This window comes from Excalfactoria chinensis, chromosome 12, assembly GCF_039878825.1.
Source record: "Excalfactoria chinensis isolate bCotChi1 chromosome 12, bCotChi1.hap2, whole genome shotgun sequence".
In the NCBI taxonomy this organism is placed as follows: domain Eukaryota; kingdom Metazoa; phylum Chordata; class Aves; order Galliformes; family Phasianidae; genus Excalfactoria; species Excalfactoria chinensis.
In genome coordinates, this window is record NC_092836.1 from 13,788,887 (window position 1) to 13,815,388 (window position 26,502).

General features: G+C 43.4%; 1 protein-coding gene across 3 annotated transcripts in view; it reads right to left on the reverse strand.

Moving 5' to 3' along the window:
• Window positions 1-26,502, reverse strand: part of FBLN2 (fibulin 2) — an 89,233-nt gene that overhangs the window by 42,473 nt on the left and 20,258 nt on the right. For 2 of the 3 annotated variants that reach the window (XM_072347561.1, XM_072347560.1), the window contains exon 2: window positions 15,181-16,646. In XM_072347561.1, the coding sequence (XP_072203662.1) occupies window positions 15,181-16,519 (1,339 nt within the window). In that variant the 5' untranslated portion in view covers window positions 16,520-16,646. Of the gene's footprint in view, window positions 1-15,180; window positions 16,647-21,249; window positions 21,530-26,502 lie in introns of those variants that run through there. The other variant, XM_072347562.1, reaches the window with a different exon arrangement.

Here is a 26,502-nt window from a genome sequence, read left to right on the forward strand (position 1 = left end):
TAAGCCAAGCTCCTGCTCCATGTCACTCTCCCAAGTGAAGGCTGCCAGCTCTCATGCCAAAGCCTTCGCTGCTGCCAAATCATTCTGGCTGCTGAGCCAAAGGGAGAGGAGGTGCAGCACAACTGCTGCGTGCAAGGTGCCAGCAAATTCCCTCGAGTCAAATGAACAATCAGAACACCTGGGTGCTGGAATGACCCCATGGCACTGAGGGGATCCCCGGGCGCTGCTCATGTGAGGCAGGGCCCCACTACTGGTGCCCAGTGGCAGCGCCCAGGGCTGCTGCTCTGCCTGAAGCAGCCCACATCAATCCTTCCTCTGGGAAAGAGCCAGAAGATCGTCCTCTCCAGGCAGAAATTATCCTCTGAGTGATCCCCACCTCTGCAAACACTGAGAAGTTCATGCAAACTGTGTGCATTGTTCACTTGATTTACTATATCTGCAACGCGCTCCCAACTCCCCCAGGCAGACTTAGCTGGACTAGCTCTAACTCACAGGTATAAGCATTACAGTAGTTATGATTTACTTACATAGAAGAGAAACAAATTGCGTAGTTGCAAGTTTATTTCAGCAGGCGAAAAAAAACCAACCAAGCAAAACAACAAGACCAGCCACATGTCTCACTAGATCTCATGTATGGCCCTTTCTACAGCTTAATCTGACTTTAACAAAAATCAGAAGGGTGTAGATCTGCTGCATCTTATAGTACATGGCTTTTGAATAACATTGCCAAGGTTTATACTTGTGAATAAGCCATAAATGAACTAAATTGAAAATCAACTCTGGAAGACTTCTTTTGAAATATCTACACTCTCAAAACTCTGCTTGCATAACCAGTATTTAGGACAACTAAGACCATATTTAAGTGAAAAAACAAATTTGGCTATTTTTTAAGTGGGTAGACCTACATCTTCTTACGCAAATAGTTTTCAGTGCAGAGATTGCAAGATGAAAACTGCCTGTGAGATTCCTCCTCCCACAGAGCCATCTCAGAGCTCTGAAGAAAGACGTGTTTGGGCTGAGCTGGTTGGGCTGATGGAACAGGGGCCATCCTCTCCCTGGTTCTGCAGAACCCACCAGTGCCTGGTGTTGATTTCCTGCTTGGTGAGCTCAGGCACCCCACCCCCAGGTGCTGTCTCTACCTTGCTTCTCTTCCTTCCTTCCTCCCAGAAAACTTCAGCTGAAATATGAACTGTTGGAGCATTATGTAAGTCTGTTAGTTAATTAAAACTATTTTTACTCCCCCTGCCTGGTGCCCCTCACTCACAGTGTTGCTCATCCTGTTCCAATCACAGCAATCCTGATCACATAGGATCACAAGGCACAAAAACAATGTACGAACATTCACAGAGTGGGGAACCACTCACAATTCAGGTATCAAATCTACAGTAAAAGAAATGCCTCTGAAATAAAACAAGAAAGTTTCTGTTAGCTAATAGAGGCATTTAAAATGAACTCTTTTAAAATCAAAGAAGGTGCCACAGCTGCCTGCTACCTAGCCTAGAGATAGCCTAGAGAACAAACCCATTACATCAGTAAAAACACAGACGTGAAGTGACAGACTGATGTTCTGGAGCGATACAGAAACCCACTCATCTGCTCATTAAAAGACAATTCAAAAATAAATTTCTCATCTTGTTGAATCGAATTACTAGCAAACAGTCATTAATGCCACTAAATAAATCTTGCAGCCTCAGACTCTTTAATTTCTTGATTGCATATGCAATACATACCAGGAGCTTGAGGTAATACAATAAGCAAGAGGACTGAATCACTTTTTTGGCTGTATAAAGAGGAGATAATTTAAAAACGTACGTAATTTTAACAGACTGACAGCTGAGGTAACCACCTCAAGTGACAGATATATCTCAGAGCTGTCTGAGCCATGGCACTGTGCCACAGCTCCTCATTCATGGAGGGAGTGCTGCTATCAGCATGGAGCTTTACTTCTTGGATTTCCCCTCAGTATGGAAACAAAATCTTTACCCAAACACAATGCAGGAAGCTTAAACACCTTCCCATAATATGAGAGAGTGGGAAAGACAATTAAAACAAAAGATCTACTATAGAGAATCACACAAATATACAGCCCAGGAGTCACACTGCTATACAGCTAATAACAGCACAACTCGAAGGAGAGCAACTGCAGGGCCAGTTCGGAGTGCTTAGCTCAAGCAGTGAGGGCTCAACAAACCAAAACAAGTAGTTTATTCATGACACTGCCCTGTGTCAGACATCAGATTCCATCAAAGGCTGAAAGTGTTGGGCTACCAACAGGACTCTTGGTAAAAAATCTAGTGGTGTTTCACAATTAAACATTAACTATAGCATTAGACCCTAAGAAGAGCACCCTTCTAGCTAACTCTCACATGTATTGTGCCTTTAAGGCACCTGTGCATCATGCCTTCAGCCCCAGGAGCACAGGAGGCTGTGATTCAAGATGTGAAAACACAAAATGTGAATTTTTAACCCACAGCTTCCTTAAAACTTGATTTAAATTTGAAAGTGCAGCCAGAGCTGCCAGTCACTTGTATGCTAGAAAGAGAATGAAGCCCTTAGCAAGGCATACATTCTCACAGCACAATAGCTTTGAGAGGGGAGGCTGATGATAAAGAAGCTGACTCAGACTGGGAATTGACATCTTGAGAGCATCTGCAAAGCAGAATGGACGAGATCGCTGCTGTGATGAGTCACCAGAGGAATGCAGGAAACGAAGATCACTCAAAACAGGAACAATTATCACAGCAACATAATGTTGCTTAATGGGAAATTAATGTTTTATTCAAGTGATGTTTGCTAGATGTAATTCCTTGTATCCAAGCATGTCTAGGACTCCAGCTCCACCTTTAAGGCTTCAATCTGACTTTCTGCTCCATCGTGGTCTTCCAGAGTTGCACAAACTCACAAACAACAGACTGTGCCTCCTGACAAGGAGGAAAGCTGCACAAAATACACTGAATGTATCATACACAACGTATATGGTTTGGATGAGGGTTTGTTTTTTTCCACCTTTTTTGTGTTTGTTTTTTTTTAATAGACAAATAAAAGCTCTTAAGAAGCAAACACGTATGTTATAAAAGATTTTAAAAAGTGCTATAAAGTCTTCCATAGAGTTTGAAAAGACCAGCCCACAAAGAATACTCAGCTCCAGCCTTATCCACAAATGTAAACAGTTCAAGGGGGTTGGTTGTTGTCCACAGCCTGCAAGTAATTAAGCACTAATTCTCTACCACCTACTGAGGAAGCAATTGGAGAGGAAATACAACACAATGTTAAGGATGCACTTTTCAGGCCAGGCTCAGCTGATGTCTTCTGTGCATTTCCAGCATCTTCACTCGACTGGTACTCATTTGCCCTCCCATCTGAAAAACGAACAGATGGAACTAGAAATCTCCAAAGGCAGAACCACAGACTTTTATCTCAAAGTGAGAGATTTCCAGAGCAAACTGCAGTAAGTTCTCCTGATACTTCCAGTGCCACCCACAAAGCAGGAGGACAGGAGGAAACACTTCCATTCCCCAGAGTGGGACTCATTTGCAATAGCCAAATCCTTGAAAAGACCTTCATCTCATTTCACCAAAACACGTTTTGTTTCCACTTTACTTGCAGATTCTTTTTCACTGAAAGAAGATGAAAGGCTTAGAGGCCTTATCTATAATTAGACACACATTTGCCACACATTCCTGGGACAAATACACTGAATTTACCTTAATGGGATGCTTTTTATCTATCTGAACTACTTTAAATTTGCTGCTGCTTTGTTGCACAGTAACATCTGCAAAATAAAAATCATTGACAGCAGAGCAGCATTATGGCATTTTTCTGAGCTTTCCAGACCTCCTGGGGCAAGAACAAAAAAAAAAAAGAAAAAAAAAGAGGAAAAGGTTTGAAGCTTGAAGGATTTTTCCCTTTGCAATGCCTCCAGGCCCATGCAAACCCATGCTGGAGCTGCTTGGTGACGTCAAGCAAACCCGTGTGCTCTGAATCACCGACTGCAGCAGCCTGAGCTTCGGCCTGACTCCTCAAACCCACTCAGGTTTCATCACTCAGGTCCAAGTTTTGCTTTGGCGGACAGACTATAAGCTTAGTCCAGACCTCTATTTTCAATTTAGATGAGTAACCATGGCAACGATGATACTATTTTAAACCATTCCTATTTAGCTGCCTCCGGGTTGAAAGTAAAATAGAAAAACGACCAAGCCCACCCTGTCACCCATCCCTCTGACAGCTCATAGTGTGTGACAACATAGGGCACACCTGCCTGCTGATTTATCTTACTGAAAACTTCAACAGCACGCTGTTTACCCTCTTTTGTGGGTCTGAGCAAAAGAAATGCCTTAATTGGACTTTCATGCTCCCATGTACCTGACTCCTCTGCAGTTCTTTACCTTCCTATGATTGTGCTCCTCAGCTTGAGGATAACCAGGTGCACCATTGAGGACCCTCATAAGGACAGTTTCCCCCCCAGTCCCAGCCACCCCACCATTACAGGGACAACACAGGTGTGCAGCTCTATGCTGAAGGATGGTGTTAATTTGTCTCCTCTACACTTAGGGCACAATGCTTGATAAGCAACTTAGCCACGTGCTAGAATTCCACTTTGTCCTTGTTCTATGCAGTACTTGCTACAAAAGGCAGAATTTTGCTAAATCCATCAGTTTGCATAATGGGCAGTTATGGAAGAAAAATCCAGGCAAGAACAAGCTGTGAGAAATGGTGCCCTGAAACACAGTGCCAAGTGAAGCCTGTCTACACAGTCACTGCTGTTAGCAAACTGCAGTTAGAAATGCAGAGCCCCACACCTTGTGCTTGTTTTGCAAACCAGGACCTATTTTGCATTACTGTGAGGATTTTCTGAGTCTTTGGGCTCAAAAGAGTTACAGAACAAACAGCTTCCTGCATCCCTAGGGATGCCTCATGCTGTGGCTTGACCTCCAGTTGCCAAACCTATGGGGACGTCTGCAACACTACACTTTTTCGGAACAAGATTGGATTTTCCATGTGTTTATATCTTAAGTCTTTTCATTCAGCTAGCAAGCATTCCTGCGGCACCGTGCGAACCCATGGGTAACATTGCCAGTTAAACACTGCTGCTTACAAAACGCCGACTCTCAGTTACATAAATGGTGGCAGCGACCACCACCACCACAGAGCTGACCTCTCTGTTTGGGACAGCCTGACACAGGTAACGCGACTGGAAGTTCTTCAGTGTCAGGAAGAGAGGGGGCTTGGTTTGGTTTGCTTTTTGTTTTGTAAAGCATGTACAAGGGACTAAAAGCTGCTCAGCAGTTTGAAAGTCAGTAACTAAGACTTTCTACCGGTGAATAAGAAAAGAGGCAAACAAGACAAGGGCATTTTCTAGCCTTATGTAAAGCTCCCCAACACAGAGCTGGAAGTCACAGCACCATTTTTTAAAGCATTTGACACCCAACAGAGTCATTTGCAACCCATACACCAGCACTGGCTGTGTTTGCACATTCATCCCACATGTTGTGTAACTTCTGGAATGAACACCAGTTTGAAATTCTAGGCTCCAGCTCAGCCTGCACCCCTCTGCATGCAGGTACAGCTGTGCCTCCTCTTCTTACTGGCTTCACACACAGTGCCACCCCAAAGCTGGTCTGCAGGAGCCTGCGTGCTGCATCTTCTCCTAATCAGATCAAGATACGGCACAGATAAAGGCTCAGCTTCACCCTTTCAGTCCCATGTGAGACAATGTTGATAAACCTTTTCTGTATCACCAGCTCTACCAGAAGGAAGGGCATGAGAGCAGATAATCTGCTTTGCATTCTTGGGAGAATGGCAACATGTACCCACAGCACTAAGCAGGTTACAGTACAGGCTACAGTACCAGAGATATCAGTGCTCTTTACTCCATGGCTAACTTGCATTTTCCTTGTGCTGCAGCAACTCTCTCTCCCTTGTATTCATCACCGGCTTTGGCAGCTTCCAGGTTCTGATGACTCTGGAGCAGATTCAAGCTGCCAAAGAAAACCTCAGCAAGGTGGCAGCAAACAGCCAGCCAAAACAAACAAGGCAGGGCTAGAAAGCCTCTCTACTTCATCTCAGAAAATAGAATCAAGCACCACTTCAGCACTGTGGCCCTCTGGCCTTCCAGGATACGGGCTAATTCCTTTATTTTGTAGCATACGTATATTTTGCTTTCTCGACACTAAAGAACATAAAATCTAAAAGTGCTGTGAAGGTTTCTGCACTAGTAGAAACACCTACTTGTGTTGTGATTGCACCAAACTAGGACAAGATCTGCTCCAGGAACAACAGGATTCCGACCAAGTGTGAAGGCAGTTCACAAGGACGATCCTCACGGTAATATATTTATGAGATAACACAAGTACTCTAGGCTTATCAAGTATAATAATGAATTGGTCTCTCTCTAAATGGAAAAACAGAGCTACAGTCATCTGAAAAACTGACTTTAATCCATATGCTTGTGGTCAGGCACATGATTAACTCCACAGGGGAGCATGGGCTTTTCCACAACAAACATAAAACAAAGCAGTGTGAACATCAGTTCTATTGCACCAGCATGGATGGGAGAACTCTGCTCATCCATCAACACCAGCACATTTTTTTCCTAGAGGAACTGGGCTTGCAGAGCCAGATGAGAGGCATTGAGCCCTTCCTGCCCGCCATACATAAGGTGGCTCACTCGTGACCTCAGTGCCATGTTGTGCTCTCAATGCTATCGACTGCATCTCCATAAACATCCATTACCCAGACATTCAATTTGGGGAATTTACAAACAAAAAGACAAATGGCTCTAATAATGTATTTGTATAATGATCATACATTTCACGAGGTATTCGCTTGCTATAAATTAACTGTAAGATCTGGGAGAGGAATTTGAGCCTGACAGGAAATATAACAGACAGAAACAAATAAGGGTTTTTTGCTGCAAAAAAAAAGCCTTGTGAAGTGAGACCAGCTCACTTCACCAATGCACACTGTGAAATGTAAGGAGGTCTTCTTTAACGAGGGTGTTTTGTTTTTAGGATTTCTAATGGTTAACAGTTGCCCTTTACCATTTTGCAGTAATATAGGAAGAAGTAATACAGCTGAAATGAGTGTATATCTAACTGGAAGTAATGGGGTTAATATGGCACTGACAGAACAGGATTTGACCTTCAAAGTCTTATTACAAGGAACGTTACTGACTCCATTTAGAAGCTGAACGAGTAAACTCCCTGAAATATCAGGGTCAGATTTCAAGACTGCATAAATCTGCTTCACCATACTACAAAGGGACTTCACTGTTACCTAATAAAGGTCAGATCCCATAGCCTATAGTGGTGCAGACAAACAGCAGTGCAGGTGAAGCATTCCAACCATCCTGCTGCAGATGAGCTGTGTGCCCTGCCAGCCTGTGCTGGCATGCTGGGAGGTCGGCACTCACCCAAGTGAGAACAGCAACGCAGCGCTGAAGGTTAAAGGTGGATCAGTTTCTGCACCAAAATGTTTAATTCATTTAACCTTCGTATTTGAGTGTGAGAATAAATAGTAAACTTAGACTGGCATCTGCTGCGCCATACCAGAATTTTTCAGGATATCAGACTACTCACAATGAAAGGCAAATATTAGTTGACTCTAAAAGCCTCCGTTCACTTGAATTAGTTGGTCACATCCATCACAAACAATAAAGAAACGAATTGTACAACTCTTTTTCATCTAGATTGGTCAACTTTCACCTAATGCCAAGGCAGTGGGAGCCTCTGCCCATCCCAGGGTGGATTCCAGGCACGCTGCGGCACAAGCTGTCTCCTGTTGTGCCTGGGGCCAAGTACAAAGGGGAAGGGGCACATGCAGTCCTAAGAGGATTGCTGTCCAGGGACATATCTGGGCAAGGCATAAGTCTGTATTTCAAGAATATATTTAAAGCATGTTAATTAGTTTAATGCAACAACTCAAAGTCCTGAGACAAGATTTTTGAAAAGCCTACACGTTTATCTCCAATCCCACTTGAAGATACAAGCAAAACCACAACTTGCTTGTGACTACATTCAATCCAAACCAACTGAAATTAAACATTTGTGTAACCTAGTAATGTAAAACAGACTTCGTACCGAATTCTTTTGATTTCACTGCCATAAGTTAAGACAATGCTTATCAGCTTTGATTGAGAACCAGTAAAAGTTTTATCATTAATACATGAGACATTACTTAAGTGTATGTTATCTTCAACAAAACCAGTTACTCAGAGTAAATATCTTACAAAATCCCTTGGCTAGAATACTGTAGTTTTGAACCTGGAAATGAAAACTGCTGGTAGTTTCATGAAACAAGCAATTCCAACACAAGAAAACTTAATGCAAATTGCAGAGGAAAATTCTTGGATAAGGGAAAATTATACTAATCCAGAGCAGCTTATAGGCCATAAACAAGATGTTTTATAGAGGTATGTGAAAAACTGCAATTGCGCCTGCTTGCACATTGCAGAGAAACAGCCACCAACTTGTGAGTTCCTTGAGCATGGAAGGTAAAGATGCAGCACAGATTCTCACCAGCATAAGGGAGAAGGTACACATTTATCTTGAAATTAAATTTTTACGCAGTGACGAAATAAAGTTCATCCTTAAAACTTATTTATCTGTGAGACACACTCACATGCTCAACTTAAATCACCTTAGTGGAATGATATATAACAGCATAAAAAGACCTAACTGTTTTGCAATACAGGCTGCCCGAGATGCAAGCAGTAGCTTGCTGTAGGATTGGTAACAGTAAAAGGGGAGATTTAGGTAAGAAATTAGGAAGATGATTTTTACCCACAGAACAGTGAGATTGCCCAGAGAGGTTGTGGGAGTCCCATCTCTGGAGGCATTCAGGACCAAATTGCATGAGGCCATGGGCAGCCTGATCTAATGTATGACAACCCTGCCCAAGGCAAGGGGGTTGGAACTGGATGGCCATTATGGTCCCCTCCAATATTATCCAAGTGATAGCATGACTGCTTTTTTCCCTGTCCTTCTCTCAGACATGGGCTTGGTACAACAAGTACTTTGGGGTAGGAGTTTTGGACTTTTTGATGGCTTTGGAAGACAATCAGTCATCTCAGACACAGCACAGACAGTTTGGGAATAGTCAATAAAACAGAAAAACCACTCACACATAAGGAGATCTTTGTAAAATCCCAATTACTGCTGGCTTGTTACCTAAGAATCCCTGAGAGGTAAGAGATATGGCTCGCTGAGAGGCCTGGGGTAATGAAATTACAAATCCTTTCATGAGTAAGCATAGGCTAGAAAGCTGCATTCCTTTGGCCCACATATTTGAAACTGTTCAAAAGGTTATTGTCTGACAACATTTGGAACAAAAATTACTACTTATATTTGCTTCCCTCTAACAAGCTATACTCTGCGTCAATACCTCAGTGATTGATTATAACACCACAAACACTACTCCAAACAAGTCTCATTTAAACTCTGTTCCTTAAAAGAAGTACTCTCAGATACATACTATAAATAAAGAGTAGCTGCCATCATCTGCGAAACCCAGGAGCCAGGTCTTGTCTTTTCAAGAGCTTATTTAAATGGCACGAGACAATCTCCATCTCAATTCACAGTTTGTCTCCAGCACATTTTAATTTCATAATTGAGATCAAATGCTTTTGCAAACTAGAGATGAAGCTAACTTGCCACAAAAGATGGATGATGTTTACCCTTACAAAATAGGTACAGAGAATGGGTTTCCAAAGATATTTTGATGCCCAGGGGTTTTAGGTGATAACAGGTCATAATGAGTTAGATGCTCACCTGTAGTTGCATTTATTATTTCAACATACTGAATTTAAACTGTCTTGGTACACAAATCCCATGAAGTTAAGGATGCCTGACAATACCTGCCTGTGTCCCCTGTCACTGTAGAAAACCTGTCCCAGGAAAACACTGCCTTCTGTGTTCACTCCAAGGCCCAGCACTGAGGCATAAACTCCATGCTGGAAGCCAAAGTTTCATCCCATTTCACTCTTTCTTCAAACACTACCTGCAGGTGCCCTTGGTGCCAGCACTGACCACAGTGCATTCCCTTATAAAAAATAAGTGCTCCAGCCAATAGCATGAGCAATAGTACTTGTGCTACAGGGAGAAGAGCACTCTGTACAAAGTGTGTGGCAAAGTGGATGAAAATCTGGCCAAGCCACATAAAGGAAGAAGAATGCACTAAACTCACAGCTCTGAGCATCACATGGAAGCCTTGACAGAAAGCCAGCAACAGCCTGACCTGCAGCAGCTCCCAAAACACACACAGGCGAGCAGCAGTCATGCGGCAACTTGTCCAGAGAAATCAACTAGGCACAAACACAAAAACATCAACACTGACCTAGAAAGTGTGCCCCTGGCTAGGGCAAGTCTGGATACTCACAGTTAGCTGCTATTGACATGCCCAGGCTGGCAGGTTAGGTCAGCTCCTGGTTTGTGCTCAAATTCCTTAAGAGGGACTGTTCAGAGCATTTCACATGGGCTCAATGGTGCATCCACTGAAAGCAAGAGCTCAGTCACATCTGCCAGAGCAGCACCTGGAGATCTGATACCTTTAGCTACTGCTTATTTCAAAGTCTGCAAAACAACAAGCATGAATGTGCTCCTTTACGTGGCTGGGGCCAGGTTTGGCTTGCCCTTGTGCCCTGTGTTCACAGCCCTGTGCCACAAGCAGTATTTAGTGCACACCAGCCCGAAGTTACTGGTCTCATTAACGCAGAAAGTAGCAAGAGATATGCAAGGGGAGCAGGCTGGGATGCCCCTGATACACGGTGGCATCCAGATACCACCTGGAAAGGTCAGAATGACATTTTGGACAGAACATCTACTTTGTGGTTTTCTCTTAAAATGCTTCTCTATTTTATTGTATTCTCATCCCTCACTTTCTGCAAGTACCCTCACCTGCCCTACACTCATTCACGCTATCTTCTTCCATTATCCCTCTGAAAGCTGTGCTTCCCAAGAGACAGCTCAACACTTGCCTGGGGCTGTAGCTCAGCCCAATTCATACTGCTGGCCTGAAGGCTTTTTCTCCCTACATCCCACTCTCCCCAGGTTTATTTTTATTCTGCAGTGATCTTAGTTTGAGGGCTCAGAGCTGATTTCTTCCTGCTGTAGAAAGAGCTGGGACCAAGTATACAATACAGATTTAAGCCTGAGGTAGTGCAAGTAAACATGAAAGAACACATCACCTAATATTTAAAAACACAAAGCAATTGCAGTTTGAGATTGTGTTTCCAAAGCATCACTCACAGCATTTACCACCCTCTGTGCCTTTTACAGCAGCAGCAGGACGAAGGGCTGAAGGGTTGGCATGCTCAGGGAAGCCCTCAGTGCAGGCCTGCTCCATGGATCTCTTGTTTCCCATCTGTCCTCAGTTACTAATGGTAAGGTGTTTCTTCATAAACCTCAGGCCCTGAGCAAACACACAGTAGATGGGATGGCTGAAAACCTGCCTACATCCTCAGGAGTTGCACAGGAGCCTCCCAGTGCCTCCTACCTGATAAGGATTCACTTGCAATGAGTGCTATTTTCCAATCCACTGATCTTGTCTCACGAATTTACTTCAGTTGGAGAGCAATTATCCTTATCTCTGAAAATGACCATGATAAACTTATCCAGAACTGGCGATTGTTTTTAAGTGGAAAAATACCTCTATTCTGGAACACGTGGTTCCAGCTAGACACAAATTGCTATTCAGGCTGCCAAAAGCAGAAGGCAAATCATAAAACATTCACAACGAGGCTGCTCGCTACCTGAGCTACATTTATCCAAGGAACAGCACTGCTCTGGCAGTGCATGGGGAAATGGAAACAAGTAGGAAAAAAATAATAAAAACTTGACGGTAAGATCTTTAAATATGTTTTATTAAGCCCTTCCCTGTTCAGGGCATTTTTATTATGAGGAAATAAGAAATACAGAAATTAAAATTCCCTCTGTTGCTCCTACAGTAAATGACAGGAGAAGATCAATGTTTGGAAAGAGACTGCGTAAAGACTATAGTCTCTATCAATCTCATCCTTTCCCTTGGTAACAGTATTTAATTTACACTTTCTCAGCTGAGTAACTACCTCTACTCTACACTTACTATTCCTTTAGGAGTGGATTAATTAGCATTTGCCACAGCAGCTTCAATAGCTCTGCATGTGGCTGGAGAACTCTTCTGTCTACAACTGGGATCTATGACAAGTGCACTCAGTTTAAAGACAGAAGCGTTTCCACAGCAGAGTGGTGTGGGTTGGCACAGAGCAGAGGATGGTGAACCCCTGTGCAGCAGCAGCCACCAGCCCTGCTAGGGCAGGTACCATCTGCTGGGCTTAGCTCCCCAGAGCCATCAGTGTTTAACCAGAGGCACCAGGGATCCAACCACTGAGATCTGATGCCAGGACACAGCTAATAGGAAGGAAAAAAAGATGCAACAGCCATCTACTCTAGGATGAATTTTTAGGGGCAGCAAATGTCTCTGTGAAGACCCATGTCCTTCTCTAAGCTCCAGGGAGAAAGAAATACTAGAATAAATAATAAAGTATGTAGAGTGTCCCCAGAGCCACAGAAAAAAATGTATCACTTGGGGACTTGGGAATCCAAATAAACACAGGGGGGAAAAAGCAATTAAGATGAAATTTTAGTAAGTGTACTGAAGATTTCAAGGAAAGACAACCTAAAATAAAGCAAATCCACCCCCACATGCAGACTGATGAGAAAAGCAGGAGAAGTCAATTAAGTGCAAAAAGAAATCCCAAGCAATCTCCTAGGTCAGCCTGCTTTCCAGGGCAACCACTGCTGGGCACACACAGCCTGGGGGCTCCTGCATCCCCATGCAGCCATGCTGCACTCCCCGCTGAGAAGATCCTGCCCAGAGCTGCAGGCAATGGGGATGGTTCACAATGCAGCCCAGAGAGCTGGGCCTACCCATATCCCTTGCAGGGCTGCCTGCGTGCAGCCTCCAAGGGGAATGAAGCTGGAGGTGTGGCATCACTTTATGACAGCAGCAGCCCTGCTGGGGAACAGCAACATGGCCTCACAGGCTCTGAAGATGAGAGGAGAAGGTATTCAGCAATTTGAGCAGATCACACCATTTCATAGTTAGGAATAACATGCACAAAATTTATGCTTTCATTCTACATCTGCAGGCAGAATTAATCTTCCTTTCAAGGCTGACTAATGTCTTCACTTGCCCTCTATCACCAGCTCAGGAATCACCAAAGAGACAGAAGATGTATGTGTTTTATTACATGGAACATATGGATCAACTCGCATGAGTCACAACCACATCAATTAAAAGAACACCCCCACCACAAGTGAAAATCCATCAGTCCCTAGGCAAGAGTATTGTGACTAGTCATGTCCAGGGAGAATCCTGGTTTAGGGAAAGGTTCTGCAGCTCCCTCACAGCACACAGGCATCATTTTTTGTTGCTATCCAGCAAGAAGCCTGATCTAACCAACCTCAGCCAGTCCTGTGCCAGCCAAGCAGTTCCCATGGATGACAGACTAAAGCATCCCAAGGAGACTCCAAAATGCAGCAGCTAGCTCTATAGTACAGCTCTTTCATCCCAAAAGGCTTCCTTAAACTCTCTTACTGGAAATTTAGGGATGTATCACCAACTTTTCGCCACTCACATTTCACAGAGCAGACACAGGTCTTATGCTCTCATTCAGGTTAGACAAACTGGAAGGCTGGAACCAGTTTACGCCTTGGATCATCAGTCAGCCAGGCCTAGGAGATTCATCTTTCACAGAACAAATTTATCTAGACGTGAAATAAAACAGGCATCTATGGAGAGAAGGTAGCACAGAGGTAAGGCTTGGAGCACAGAAACTATCCATCACACCACATTTGACAGCCTCCATCTGTTAATGACATCCCTCTTCATGGTATGTGTGTTCAACCAGTGTTTTCTCATTTCAAGGCACTGGGTTCAAACTGCCTCCTTGGAAGCTGTCTGGCTTACAACTGTAATGTAATGAAGCTCTTCAGGTAGACCTGATTTGTAGAGTATTGTTCTGGTGAAATCAAGACATCAAGGTCTGACTCGGATTATGGCTGCTATCACTGGCTATGAAGTCAACATTTACAATAAGAACATAACACAGGAGAGAAGGAAGAGGCTATCATCTCCATGCATGGACCTCACAACCCTTTTATTTGGTAAACAAGGCATGCTGTTTACATGGGCACCTAAAACCTCAGCTCCTCCTCAAATCTACCACCTTCTATCTCCCTTAAACTTCTTGAGTAGACTGACTAACACATATAAGGGCTACCTAAGTAACCCCAGAAGAAATATCGCTGTTTAGGGAGCAATCGGTATTCTTGACTCAGACTGCAAGTATTATAAATTTGAGTTCTCATGAGAACATTTTGTGCCACATCTTGAAAATGGAGATATTACTCTTGATTTGATGAAAAATGAATTGGAAATATGAGCTGTATACATGCTAATTTATAGCGATGAAGTTTGCATTCATTACTGTAATGAGCCCTGCATAAAGCATATAATCAACATTCACTGAAGATGTCAAGAGGAATCCAGAGGCAGAGAGGAAATACACACACTTGCCACAGTTGATCATAAACATCATCAACTTCCAGCCCCCCAAAAAACTCAAAGCAGGAGGCAGTCCTTTCTCTGTACTAGTCCTCAGTGGTGTTTGAATGTATCTACCAAGTTCTTGTACTAATGAGCTTAAACAGCCTTTCAGCCATAGGATAAATATTAGTGCTGCAAATGTTTGTGTAGGATGCACACTGTGTCCTAGAAGCATAACTATCTCACTCCTTCCTCTAGTAAAATATGAAAGCTACTAATATGATTACATTCAGCTGGTAAATGGAGAATCCAAACAGATAAATAATTAAATCCAATTCCTTTCCTGTACAGTAAAACATTTCTCTGACATTGTATTAGAAATGAAGAAGAGAAAATAATGAAAGGAAAATTCATTATCTGAAATAAAGTTAAAACACAAGAAAAAATCATCCACGGTCTGCAAAATCAAAACAAGGCAAGCAATTATGCAACAGTAGCTGTTGAGTCACATGAAAGACAAAGCACCTCCTGAAAGAGCTAAAAGAAAGTAACTGGAGGTTTGCTTCACTTTGTGTCTGCGTGGAGTGAAAATAAGGAAAGAGAAATGCCATTATAAGGAAATGTGACATAGACATCTACACTGGAAATAGTTCTTACCTTCTGGTAATCTGGGGTTAGCATGAATAGAGTTGGGGTCCCCATCTTCCTCAGGGTGGTAACGATACAGTGTCTGTGACTGCTTTTGGGATGACTGACTACGGTCTTCCTTTAAAGCAACAGGGGGAGAGGTTGTTGCACTGAACTTCACCTTGGGAAAGGCATTTCCCTCATGTGTTTCATGGGAAGATTTTGCTGAACTTGGCTCTGTTAAATTCACCTCTTTCAAATCTAGGTGAATACTGTTCCCCGGGTCTTCTTTTCTGACATGCTTTTTCATTTTAGAGTGGGGTGCTCTTTCTTGCTCATTCCTTTCCTTGTCCCCCTGCTTCCCTTTTGGCCTCCTGTCCAGTTTCTCCAGCTGTTTGGGTGTCTCAGTGGTGGCTGTGGTGTGCTCCAGCGGAGCACTGGTTGTTACTGGGGCTTCCTTATGCGTTGTTTGCTGTGGGGGTGCTGCAGTGGGGCTGGGTACCCTCTTTCGCTCAGTTCCTTCGGTGGCACTGCGAAATTCAGAGAGGAGCTTCGGTGCTGGTGTGGTGAGCAGAGTGGTTGTTTCCTCAGTATATGTATCAGTCACAGCTGAACTTGAAGGAGCAATGCTGGCTGGTAGGTAGTCATAATCCTCGCTTTGCTCCTGGCTTATGCTCTCCTGCTCGAGATGGGAAGAATAGCTCCTGTATTTTTTTGGAGATTCCACCTGGGTGTTGTCTCCTTCTGGTGCCTCCTGGTCGTAGCTGTACGGATCATCGTAGTGCCTCTCTGATTCATTGTCTTCAGCATCCATGGGACTCACGGTGTTTAAGGCGAACGTGTTGCAGTCGGGAAGCTGGTAGCACATCAGCTCGCCGCCAGCATTTGGACAATGGCAGACCTTGCATGGCGGCATGTGGAAGGTGTGTCCTGCTACGTATTTCTGGCCCTCGTGGAGGCAGCCTATTCTTCCACACTGAGGGCAGCCATCCGCTGGCACCACTGCATCAATGCAGTTTGGGGGCAACTCTGGGCACAGCATGAACTGACAGCTGATCTTACCCCCTCCCTTGGGGCACGAACACTCAGTGCTTCCAAAGTCCACGAAGTAAGACTGTCCTTCGGGTACTTTGCCATTGACGAAGCCCACATTGACACAGTCATAGTACTGGTAGCCTTCACATGTGCAGCCATGCTGCAGACACGTGGCGCAGCACTCACCAGGCTCCAGCACATCCTCGATGCAGTTGTCCACGGGCTGGCACTCCACGCCTGTGCAGTCCCTCTGTGCATGGGAAACGCTGCTCCACAGCAGCATGAAAAAGGCAGCATTCAGACAGCTCCGCTGCCAGCTCTGCTGCTTATCCATAGTCTTCCCAAAAACACAGCTCCGGTCCAAAGGTGCACTTTTAAGGGTTGCTGGTTCCTTTCCTAGAAGGCTGTATATTCAGCTCCAATTCCGCAGCGTTTTCCCGAGTTACCTTTTCTCACAGACCCTAGAATTATGAAAGAAAACTCTGTTAAAGACTACACTCAGCACATATCCTGTTAAACATTAGAGGTCTTTAAAAGTTGGGACGAAATCCAACATCTGGAAACCTAAGTATGAAATTAATCATAAAGTCTTCCAAGCATTGTAGGCACTAAGTTTGGAGTTACAAGCTCCCTTCCATCCCCCCCCCTCCCAACTCCGCTATTCCAATGCCTATTTCTAAACAGAAAAAAGGCTTTTACTATTCTATTTTTAATCTGCTCAGAATATATTTGTATGTTAAAATAAAAATAAGGTCTTTATGCTTCATGCCCTTTTGTTAAATCAATCTTTCTAGAAAAAAAAAGGAAGAGATTCTTTTGGCAGATAATAAACAGATGCAGTTCCTCCTCTGTAGATGCAAATTTAAGATATGTGATCTTTTTGTTTTAGCTACAAAGATTCAAATCTTAAGGATCTTTCATGGCCAAAACTCAACCTGAATATTTGTCTGTTAACACATGTTAACTCAAAATAACAGGAGTTCTGTTCTGCCTCCTTCTTCCATTTAGCAATCATTTGCACTTCAGTTTTCAGCATTAACAGTTATTTTCTAGCCCCAGTGGTGCTAAAATAGAACGTCTTTGTATACTGCCATTACCGAGTGGTTAAACATCATATTAGCTATCCTGTAACACATATTAGAGGCCGGATCCTCAGCTCAGAAGTTGGCTCAGCTCCACAGCAGGCCTGCAGTGCATGGGGGATTGACTGCACACACTGGAGTTACAACCGATGCACAACCAACAGGCATTCACTCCAGTTCAGGATACGCCACCAGTGGGAACCGCTTCTTTTCTTTTTGACAGCACAACTGTTCTGTTATGCAGAACTACGGCGCTGTGAGTAGAATGGCTGTTTAAAAATGAAATGAATTGGCACGATAAAACTTTGCTAAAATTGGTCGAGGAAAAGAAAGTTATTTGTTTTTTAATCATTCAATCCTTTGACTGTAGAAAAGTCCAAGGAAATAATCTATTGGCTTTTACATCAAAAGCCTGCTCAAAACGCTATACAACTAGCATGAAAGAGTAGATAAAACAGAAAAAAATAAGTTTGTGTATAAGATTCTATAGAATTTACAATCTGATTATTTTTCCTGAACCACTCCCCTCCAAAAAAAGAAGGAAAAAAAAAAAAAAGACCCTAAAACTTTTATCTAGCGGGTTAAATGTAGACACATCACCAAGAACAATAAACCACACACGCAACAGGAATCCTGCCAGAAAATCCATTCAGAAAGATTACTTCTCCCATTCAAAGCGGGCTTCCAACAAGTCTGCTTAGGCACTGCTGGAAAGCAGCCAGGCTGTGGGAAAAGCGTGCCTGTTCTGATAAGATATGGACAAACTGTGCTGAGAATTTCCACAGCTCCGTCCTGGAATCTGAATTACTTCAGTACGTCGCACAGAGATACAGTTCTTGTAAATGAAAGGTTTTTACTACTATTTGAGTTTATTAGTTCAGCATGCTAACGGATACCAACAATGAGAAATAAAAGCTTCAGAATGTATGCTAATGGGTTTGGAAGAAGCTCACTTTTTCAGATCTGCTCCCAGCAGTTGGATATTTGGTCCAAGGGAGTATTTTGCAATAGGTGGTGCTGAAATTAATTTTTTCAGAGTGCAGTCTGGGAATTAATAATTTATCCTACTTCCAGCAGCTTCTGTGGGTAACCAAAGCGTGTAATTATTACCTTGCTTCAGCCAGGAAAAAAAGAATGGAAGGACAGTTAAAGATAAGCTCCCTCAGTAAGGTTCCCACAGCAGCATTTTGTCATCGGTCCCTCCCATCGGTACCTCCTGGTGTTAATGCTTTGGCACATGGAAGTCATTTGGACAGATCTATGCCTGCGGGATCACTGCTGGTGCAGCTGTGCCCAGCCCTGCCCACTGCTCCTCTTCCAACCCCAATTCTTCCCAGGTGCTTTGGATGTCGCACCTTCCACACTTGCTGCTCAATGCCTTGTTCAGTCATTCAGCCACCCCCTGTATCCTTTTTTGTTTGATACCCTGAATATTCAGTTTTCAAGCTACCAATCTCAAACTGATAAGTCCCAAATCATTACAAAGCCTTTTTCTGTTGGTAATATCGCTGTATTCCTTATCCTCAGGCTCATTTTCTTTCATCAGAGACTTCTTGTTTCTGACTCCAACAAAAGCATCTCTTTTTATTCCTTTAAAGCATTGCATTTTCCCTGTACTTTCTCCATCTGTTCCCCACACCCATGGCTCCTCTCCGCCAACCCATAAACTTGCATATCATAGAAGCAGCCTCTATGTCAGGCACAGAGAAAAAGACTGGAGTGAAGCAGGCAGACACAACTGTTAAGGACCTCTGAGAAAACACTCCCACCGGAGCGAGAGAGCCCTGCCCAACCCACACAGCAGATGTGGGACACCCTCTGGATCCCTGCTGCTGGAAGGGGCTCTGGGGACAGCAGCTAATGGTATCAAAAGCTGGAGATGTGAAATCATAGTATCATACTCCTCAGCTCCTTCTTTCCACATGATACCTAGGAAAGGCAAAGCAATACACTTTATAGCAGCTTTAAAGAAGCGAGAGTTCAGATGAACATGAAGGACAAGCACATGCCTTCATGGAAAAGGGGACAGAAAGTTACAAATGCTGAGATTTCTGCAAAATGATATGCTCAGAAAGTGATTTTCTTGAATCGAAGTCATAACAAAGTCAAAATGAAGAACGCTGACTTGATTAAAACAGTTCGGTGTTACTTGAAAACACTGATGAAACCAATGTGTTCCACACAGACATTTCAAATGTGCAACATCTTTAAATTATGAGGAGTACTTTACTGAGAGACTTTTTTCCAGATGGTTTCATTTCAGTGCTAAACCATAAGGCTCATTGTAGGTAAGCAGAGGTGACAAGAGGTGCTTTGCTTCAAAGCCTTCACAGGAACATGATCTTTCGTGATAAGGGTTGTTCTGGAGACAGCAGAACAACTGCAGAAGGTGTGCACGTGTGGAAGAGATACTGCAGGATCAAGAGCATTCTTTCAAATGTTCCCGGAAGAAAAAAAAAGACAGAAGTTTATAAACAAAAAGCAATAAGCAGAATAAATTCAGCCCACTGCAGAGAACACCTGCGTGAGATCCCACTGATGTCCAGCTTTGAAGAAGCATCTGTAATCTGACCAGATATAGAGCTTTCCAAACAGTGCGTACAGAATTACTCTTCTCTCTATCCTTCCTCTATGTTCCTCACTAGAAGTCTCTTTGCTGGAATAGTAAGACCAGCAATAAAGTTGTATTATGCATTTTCTCATCTTGAGCAGCAGACAGGGCCAGATGCAGCCAAATGAACGCAGAAGGTGGCAGACAACTGCACAACCTGTCCTGCACTGTGCCAGGGAGCACAGGCCCTGCAGGGAGGAACTGTGAGTGAGCTGCTCTGTGTGTCTGTCCATCTATACAGTCAGGTCTCATGCATATAAAGAAGGAAGCCCACATATGCACAAATATGGTTGAATAGCAAGAAGGAAATGCAGTAGTGGCACTGAACCACCTGCACACAAATCAAGACATCAATGCTATCAAGGATTCTCCTGGTCTCCCAGTAAAATCTGGCTCAAGCTGCAGCCCTGTTCTCTCATGCTGAATCTCTTCCCTATCACACTGGCATTGCAATAGGTACAGGAGAGGCTAAAGCACAAATGCACATCCATATCATACAGACAAAGGCATTTTGCCTGTGTATTTAGCACCTCGCCCCAGCCAGACATCGCTGCTCTGCTGCAGCTGCCAGCAGCTCTTAAATGGCTGCGGTCATAGCATAGACTACGAGTGGAAGAAGGGAGGGGATGGAAGGAAGTATCAATTTTAAAACAATCCCTTTAAAATGCAAGAGACAAATGGAAATTTGTGAGAGGTTTTTTTTTTGTTTTGTTTTATGAAAAATAGAAAATCTCTAAGCCCAGTAACTCCTGGCTGGGCTGTGCCAGCCCATGGATTAGCTCTTCCTTTCACACCCTTTCAATCCGGAAACTTGTGATCTCACCAGGCACTGGAAGTGATTGCTGCTGGCTGCTCCCAGCCCATCTCGCTAGCAGAGGTAACTACAGTGCTATTAACCAGATGGATGAATGAAAAGCAGAGAAAGATTTCCTTTACTGCTCTCATGCACCATACAGTGTGCAGAGCCATTCCCTTCTGCCTAATTAATGAAACCTGAGATGAGCTGGAGCCAACCTCCTCATTTGGGACAGCTGGGTTGGGTGAAAAGAGAAGTACAATAAACCCCAGTGAAAATTCAATTCGAAGGAGCTGCCCTTTTCTTATTGAAAGCAAAGCACAAGATACTTAGTCACTTCAGAGTTGTCAGCGCTCCAGTTCTTGGCAAAATCAGACAGTTTTCAAGAGTCATAGCTTTTGCAGGTGGTTTTTCTTAGCTTTATTTGCAATAAGAAATAAGTTACTGTAAACCTCCTTTTCATGGAAAAGCTTAAAAAAATGGACATTTGGGAGCCCAGAGGATCATTACTTAATTCAACAGAGAACTCAAGAGTGGGACAAACAAGGAGCGAGCAGCACAAGATCATAACTCACATGGATTCCTGAGAGCGGTTCCGACAAGACCTCCCTGCCCAGCATAGGCGCCCTGCAGAGATGCTCCTGATGCTCTCCAGGACGTTGCCTGTGTTCAAATCCAAACAGGAACCCAACACGCCAAAGTAATGGAAAAGTATCAACCAAGGTATTTCAGCTGCAGCAGCCAAGCATTAGGAATAGCGACCAGGCAGCTCTGGGACATATTCCTCCAGAATGTGAAGATTTCAAATCCATTTTTGAAGAACTGGGAACTAAAGGCAGCCTTGTTCCAAGTGAATGACGGGACAAAGCTGTGGAAGGGAGCGTCATGTCTTGGGTGTAGCGTTTCAATGCTCCCCCTCGCTCCAGCCTAGCCCAAAACAACAGGGCAGGTATTTGGCTCACTGAACAGCAAAATTCTGTGTCATTGGGAGTCGCCACTGCAGTAGATCCAAAGTGACTCAGTGGGAGGATGGCAGCTGCATGGAGTGATAGAGAAACGACTCACATGGGGGAAAGGAGGGGAACGGCAACAGCATCCCGCCCAGCACATGTGGAGGAGCTGGTCCTCGTCCCAGCTCTGACACACTGGCAATGGATTGCTCAGCAAGGGGCTGTGTGTGGACGAGGGGCTGGAGCAGCCAAAACACATGGAGTGTGCTGCTATGGCTGCTAAGAGCCTGCACCACACGGAGGAGAGGATCATGGGTCCTGGAGCAGCGCAGACAAGCAGAGAGGCACAAGCTCTTTAGCCAGCCCTACCCACCATGTTTTTTAAACCTATTTCCCTATTGTGGGGATGCAGGGCATCCTAAAGCGGAAGAGATTGAGTCTCTGTCAGACCAGTGAAGATTTGGTTTCCTTAAGGACAATGTAAACACAATGTCTGTGCACAGGAGGCTCAGCATGCACTTGCAGCTCTGCAGCAGAAGGAGCCTATTTATTTTTAATGAAAATAAACGTGTTTAATATCAATATACTTTTTCTTTTTTTAACATTATCTTAACATCACCAGATTTCAGGTACCTCCAGAACACAATCAAATAATCCATCTCTTTCCACAGCAGCCAAAAAAATCTGGGAACGGATTAAAGCAAAGCCAACAACAGCCATTCAAAAACATTTCCCAAGGCACAGCCAACAAAAACGTGTCAAAGCTCATAAGTTATGAACTAATTAGCACAGGGAGAGCTCTTCTGGCAGCGCGCAGGCAGAGCACGTCCCTGGGTTCCCCAGCACCAGGAGCAGCCACACATGCAGACACATCTCTGCCCCTGGGGCATCACCAGCACTGCCTCAGCACTCCAGGCTCAGGTGAGCATTGTAACTACTGGTAGCTGCTCTGATGAGAGAAGGAAAGAAATTTTTAACATTTACCTAATGAGTGACACTCCTCAGTTTGCAATTAAGTCCCTATTTTTTCACAGTACTCCAGTTATGGAGGACATTCTGCTGGAAGCCATAAGTAACCATGGGCAGCCCTTTCCATTCCTGGGAAAACCCAGCTGCAATCTCAATGGCAGCAGCATGCAAAATCTGAGCACCTTGTTTTCACACACATCTCCGTCCCCTCTCACTATATCCAACAGTAGCACGCGATGCTACTTAGAACTTCCTTTAAGAAACAAATTCATGCTTTGAGTTTGTTTCCTTAATCCGGTCTTCTGCTCTGTGGGAGCCCAGCCAGCACTTTGAACCTCACGGGCCTTTGCAGTGAGAGCCAGTACAGATCTTCTATCTGGAAGAGCCAAAACATTTCCCCACCCTAAAACATAAATTAGTCAAAAGAGAACCTACTATTTAAGCAACAGCAGTGTTTCTTCACATGTACCAATTTGGAAATAATTAACAACTGTTTTCATTGAGGGAAGACTGAAGGGAACAGCAAAACTATTTTCCACATTCTATCTGTAAGGAAGAACTGCTCACCAGCCTGAACTTTAACTGAAGGGTTTGGTTTGAAGCTCTCCAAAGTAACACAGACGGCTTTACTTCATCTTCAAATTAATTTCAAATGAATGTCAAAACAAAATGTTAATAGTATAATTTGGTAGTACATAATTTTTCAGTATGTGTCTTGGCCTTGTCATTGACATGATTAATAGTGAAACCCTATCTGCTGAGTTGAAAATAACCCTGATTGTAGAGTGAGCATTTCATAGTCTCCTACTATTCGGGGTTCACAGTTTCTCCACATCCTCTATGTGGAGTTCTGTCAACGTACATCTTTTGGTCATTAGCACATGCAGTTGCCGTCTGCAGTCAGGATTCCCCTAAGAAAAGGTCGTGCACGACATTTTCCTGACAAAACGCACAGTGATTTTTCACATTGTACTGAAGTCCCCCAGAAGGGCCTGAGATCAAACCCTTTCCCTTTGTGATTCAACAGGATCCAAATCTGTCCCTCAAGAGAGCAAACAGGCTCTCAGTAACAACTGCAGCAACAAACCAACTCCTTTCATTAGCTACATTCTGCTCCACAGCTGAGAAAATACTCCTGCTCTCCCAGCTGCAAAACGTACCTAGCTGAGCCTCACAGGACACAAGGTGAACTTCTGCACACCCACCGTCCTGCCCAGGCTCCAGCTCTTAAATTAATAACACTTAAGGACAGCACAGGAGGCCATCACCGCCTTTGTTCCATACAGAGAGGGCAATAGCTGCCCTCTTACTCTGGATACCGGCTGTGGGAGAAAAACTGGGATTGGGAGCAGATGAAAAGCTAGCTCAAATTTACTCTTTGAAAGCTCAAAGTAGTTTGAGATCTTTGTCAGGTTTGGGAGGCATTACTCTTAAATATTGATGTCCTCTTTACCTCACATTTCAAGGAAATGTCTTTGTGTCAAGTCATTGAGATTACAGTAAGTTTTATCAGAATTCTTCATTTTCCACATCTTCACAACCCAGGAACAGTCCTGAGCACATTCTTACAGCTGCAGTCACCCCAGATTTGATAGTTCTGCTCCTGACATTGATCCTGAGAGTTTGCTGCTCTCTATTCTGAACTGAAAAGGGACAAGAATAAGCAACAAGAGAAGAAACAATAGCCCTCACCATCACTTCTATGACCAAGACTTACCAGGAGCGAGCCCAGGATGGACCACAAGCTCCACAACACGACACACTGCACAGATCCTTTGGTATGACAAAGATAAATGGGGTTAATTACTGCACTTACAAACATACCATCTCTCCACCCACATATGAGACAATGGACTGCAGACAGAGCGCATCTGTGGTGAGTGCTTGTACCGTGAGCCATATTGCCTATCATAAAATTAATAAAGTCCAGAAAAAGAAACAGTGATCAATCCTTCAGCACCAGTTTCCTATCATATGGTGACAAAACAAATCCCAAGTCAGTTATTATGTATACACCAATTAAATTCTTTTGCTAGAGAAAAAGAAATCATTGTAATGTAGGAAAAACTAGAACATTTGGTTAAGATGTTCTCACAGAAATGTTAATTAGCACAGGCATTAAGCAAACGGAAATCAAAGTCTACCATTTGCTGAGTACTTTTCAAAGTTTTAATGCAAAAGAAATGCTTGAAAGAAACCTTCAATTTCTCCTCATGAATGAAAGCAAATCCCTGTAAATGAAGCCTACATCTGTCATGCTGCTAATCAGTCAGCAGCCACAGATGTAATCCATCAAAACCATTCCTGTGCAAACTTTCCGTAGAAGATAATGGAATTAATTTGCTTTGTTGGATAGCAAAATGTGAAAAAATGCCCACTCTGTTATATCATCTTGGAGTTCCTCGTTCAGAGACAACAATAAAGCCATATGTATCTAACAGAAGTTACTCTCACAATGTCACCCACCTTTAACCCTGTGTTTATTCTTTGCTGATCCTCTAAAACTGCTAAGAGTTGTGTAAGAGAAGTTGAGGGCTGCTGTATGACTCCTGGTGTTGGAAAGTAAAACACAGATACATGGGCTGAGCAAGAGGGAGGGGAAGTTTTGCTTCTCAGAGGCCAACAAATCCTCGAGGTGACACGACAAGCAGGTTTGGGGCCCAGGCACCCAACTCACACGCAATGCTCGAGACCTCTTATGGTATCTTCTGCAGCACACAGTGATGGGAAACAAACTGGATGTTGCCCACAAGGTGTCCACTTCTTACAGCAACCCAGCACCTTGCTAGAGGGGATCTGGGTGGGCAATGCCCTGAGCCCTGCTAATCCTCTGTGAGGCACCAAGGCCAGTAATACCGCCTCATTCACTGAAGATTAAGATATAGAGAAATGTTCTGGATGAAACAGCCTCATTAAAACTCACTTAGCACCAACCTGACACAGAGTTAAAGCTTTTCAGGGGCTGACATAAAATAAAAGCAATGACTGGTACTTCAAAATTCACATAAGCAGAATATCTAGTATTATTTCAGTCTGAAAGGTGTCAACATGTAAACACATACACAAATAAATACGCATATTTCTTGTACTCCCCTCACAAGTGGGGATGCTTTCCTGTTGAGAAGAGCAGTGCTTTTTTCAGCAGACTGTACAGAATTTCATGCAGACATGCTCAGTCACCGCAGATAATTTGTTCTGCATCTAAACACGTTTAGTCAATTTCTGCCCCCGGATGCACCTATTCAGTTCTTGTGTTCACAATGATTTGTGGTTCTGTACACTATTTACCCTACAGACCAGAACGATATTAGAAGAGCAAGTGTTGTTTACTTTGTAAGTTATAAATTACATTTTCTGTTACCACAGGAAGTTAGTATAGTTTGCTGTGTAAGTAAGCAACCCATAGGCCTGAATATTTATCATCAACAAATACAAGTAAGCCCATGATAACTTGCAACTAAAGGCAGAATGTTCAAAACTGAAAATGTTGGTAATCCAGACATGCTGACACTATGAAGCCTGCTTTCGTTCCAGTGAGGAACATGGTATATTTTAGAAGATATTTAACAACAAGGAAAGTGGACTTCAACTGCTGCCCAGAAGAAAACAGGTCTCATTACTGAAAGAACCAAGCAGTCTTACTATAATATTTATGCAAGAAAGTCAAATGCAAACTGAATATTTTCTTATATATATTACTTGGTAGGTGTGTATAAGATTTAAATAACAGGAATACTTCTTTTCCTTTGACAACATTTTTGTTGTTGTTCTTGGTACATTAAGATACGTATGTGTACTTTGGTCAATGTTTCTCCTGTGAGGGGAAGAAAGTATTTTATTTTCCAACTGAAGAAAGCCTACAACTCTAACATGATTTATGGATGGGGAAAGAAACTATTAACACAGGGG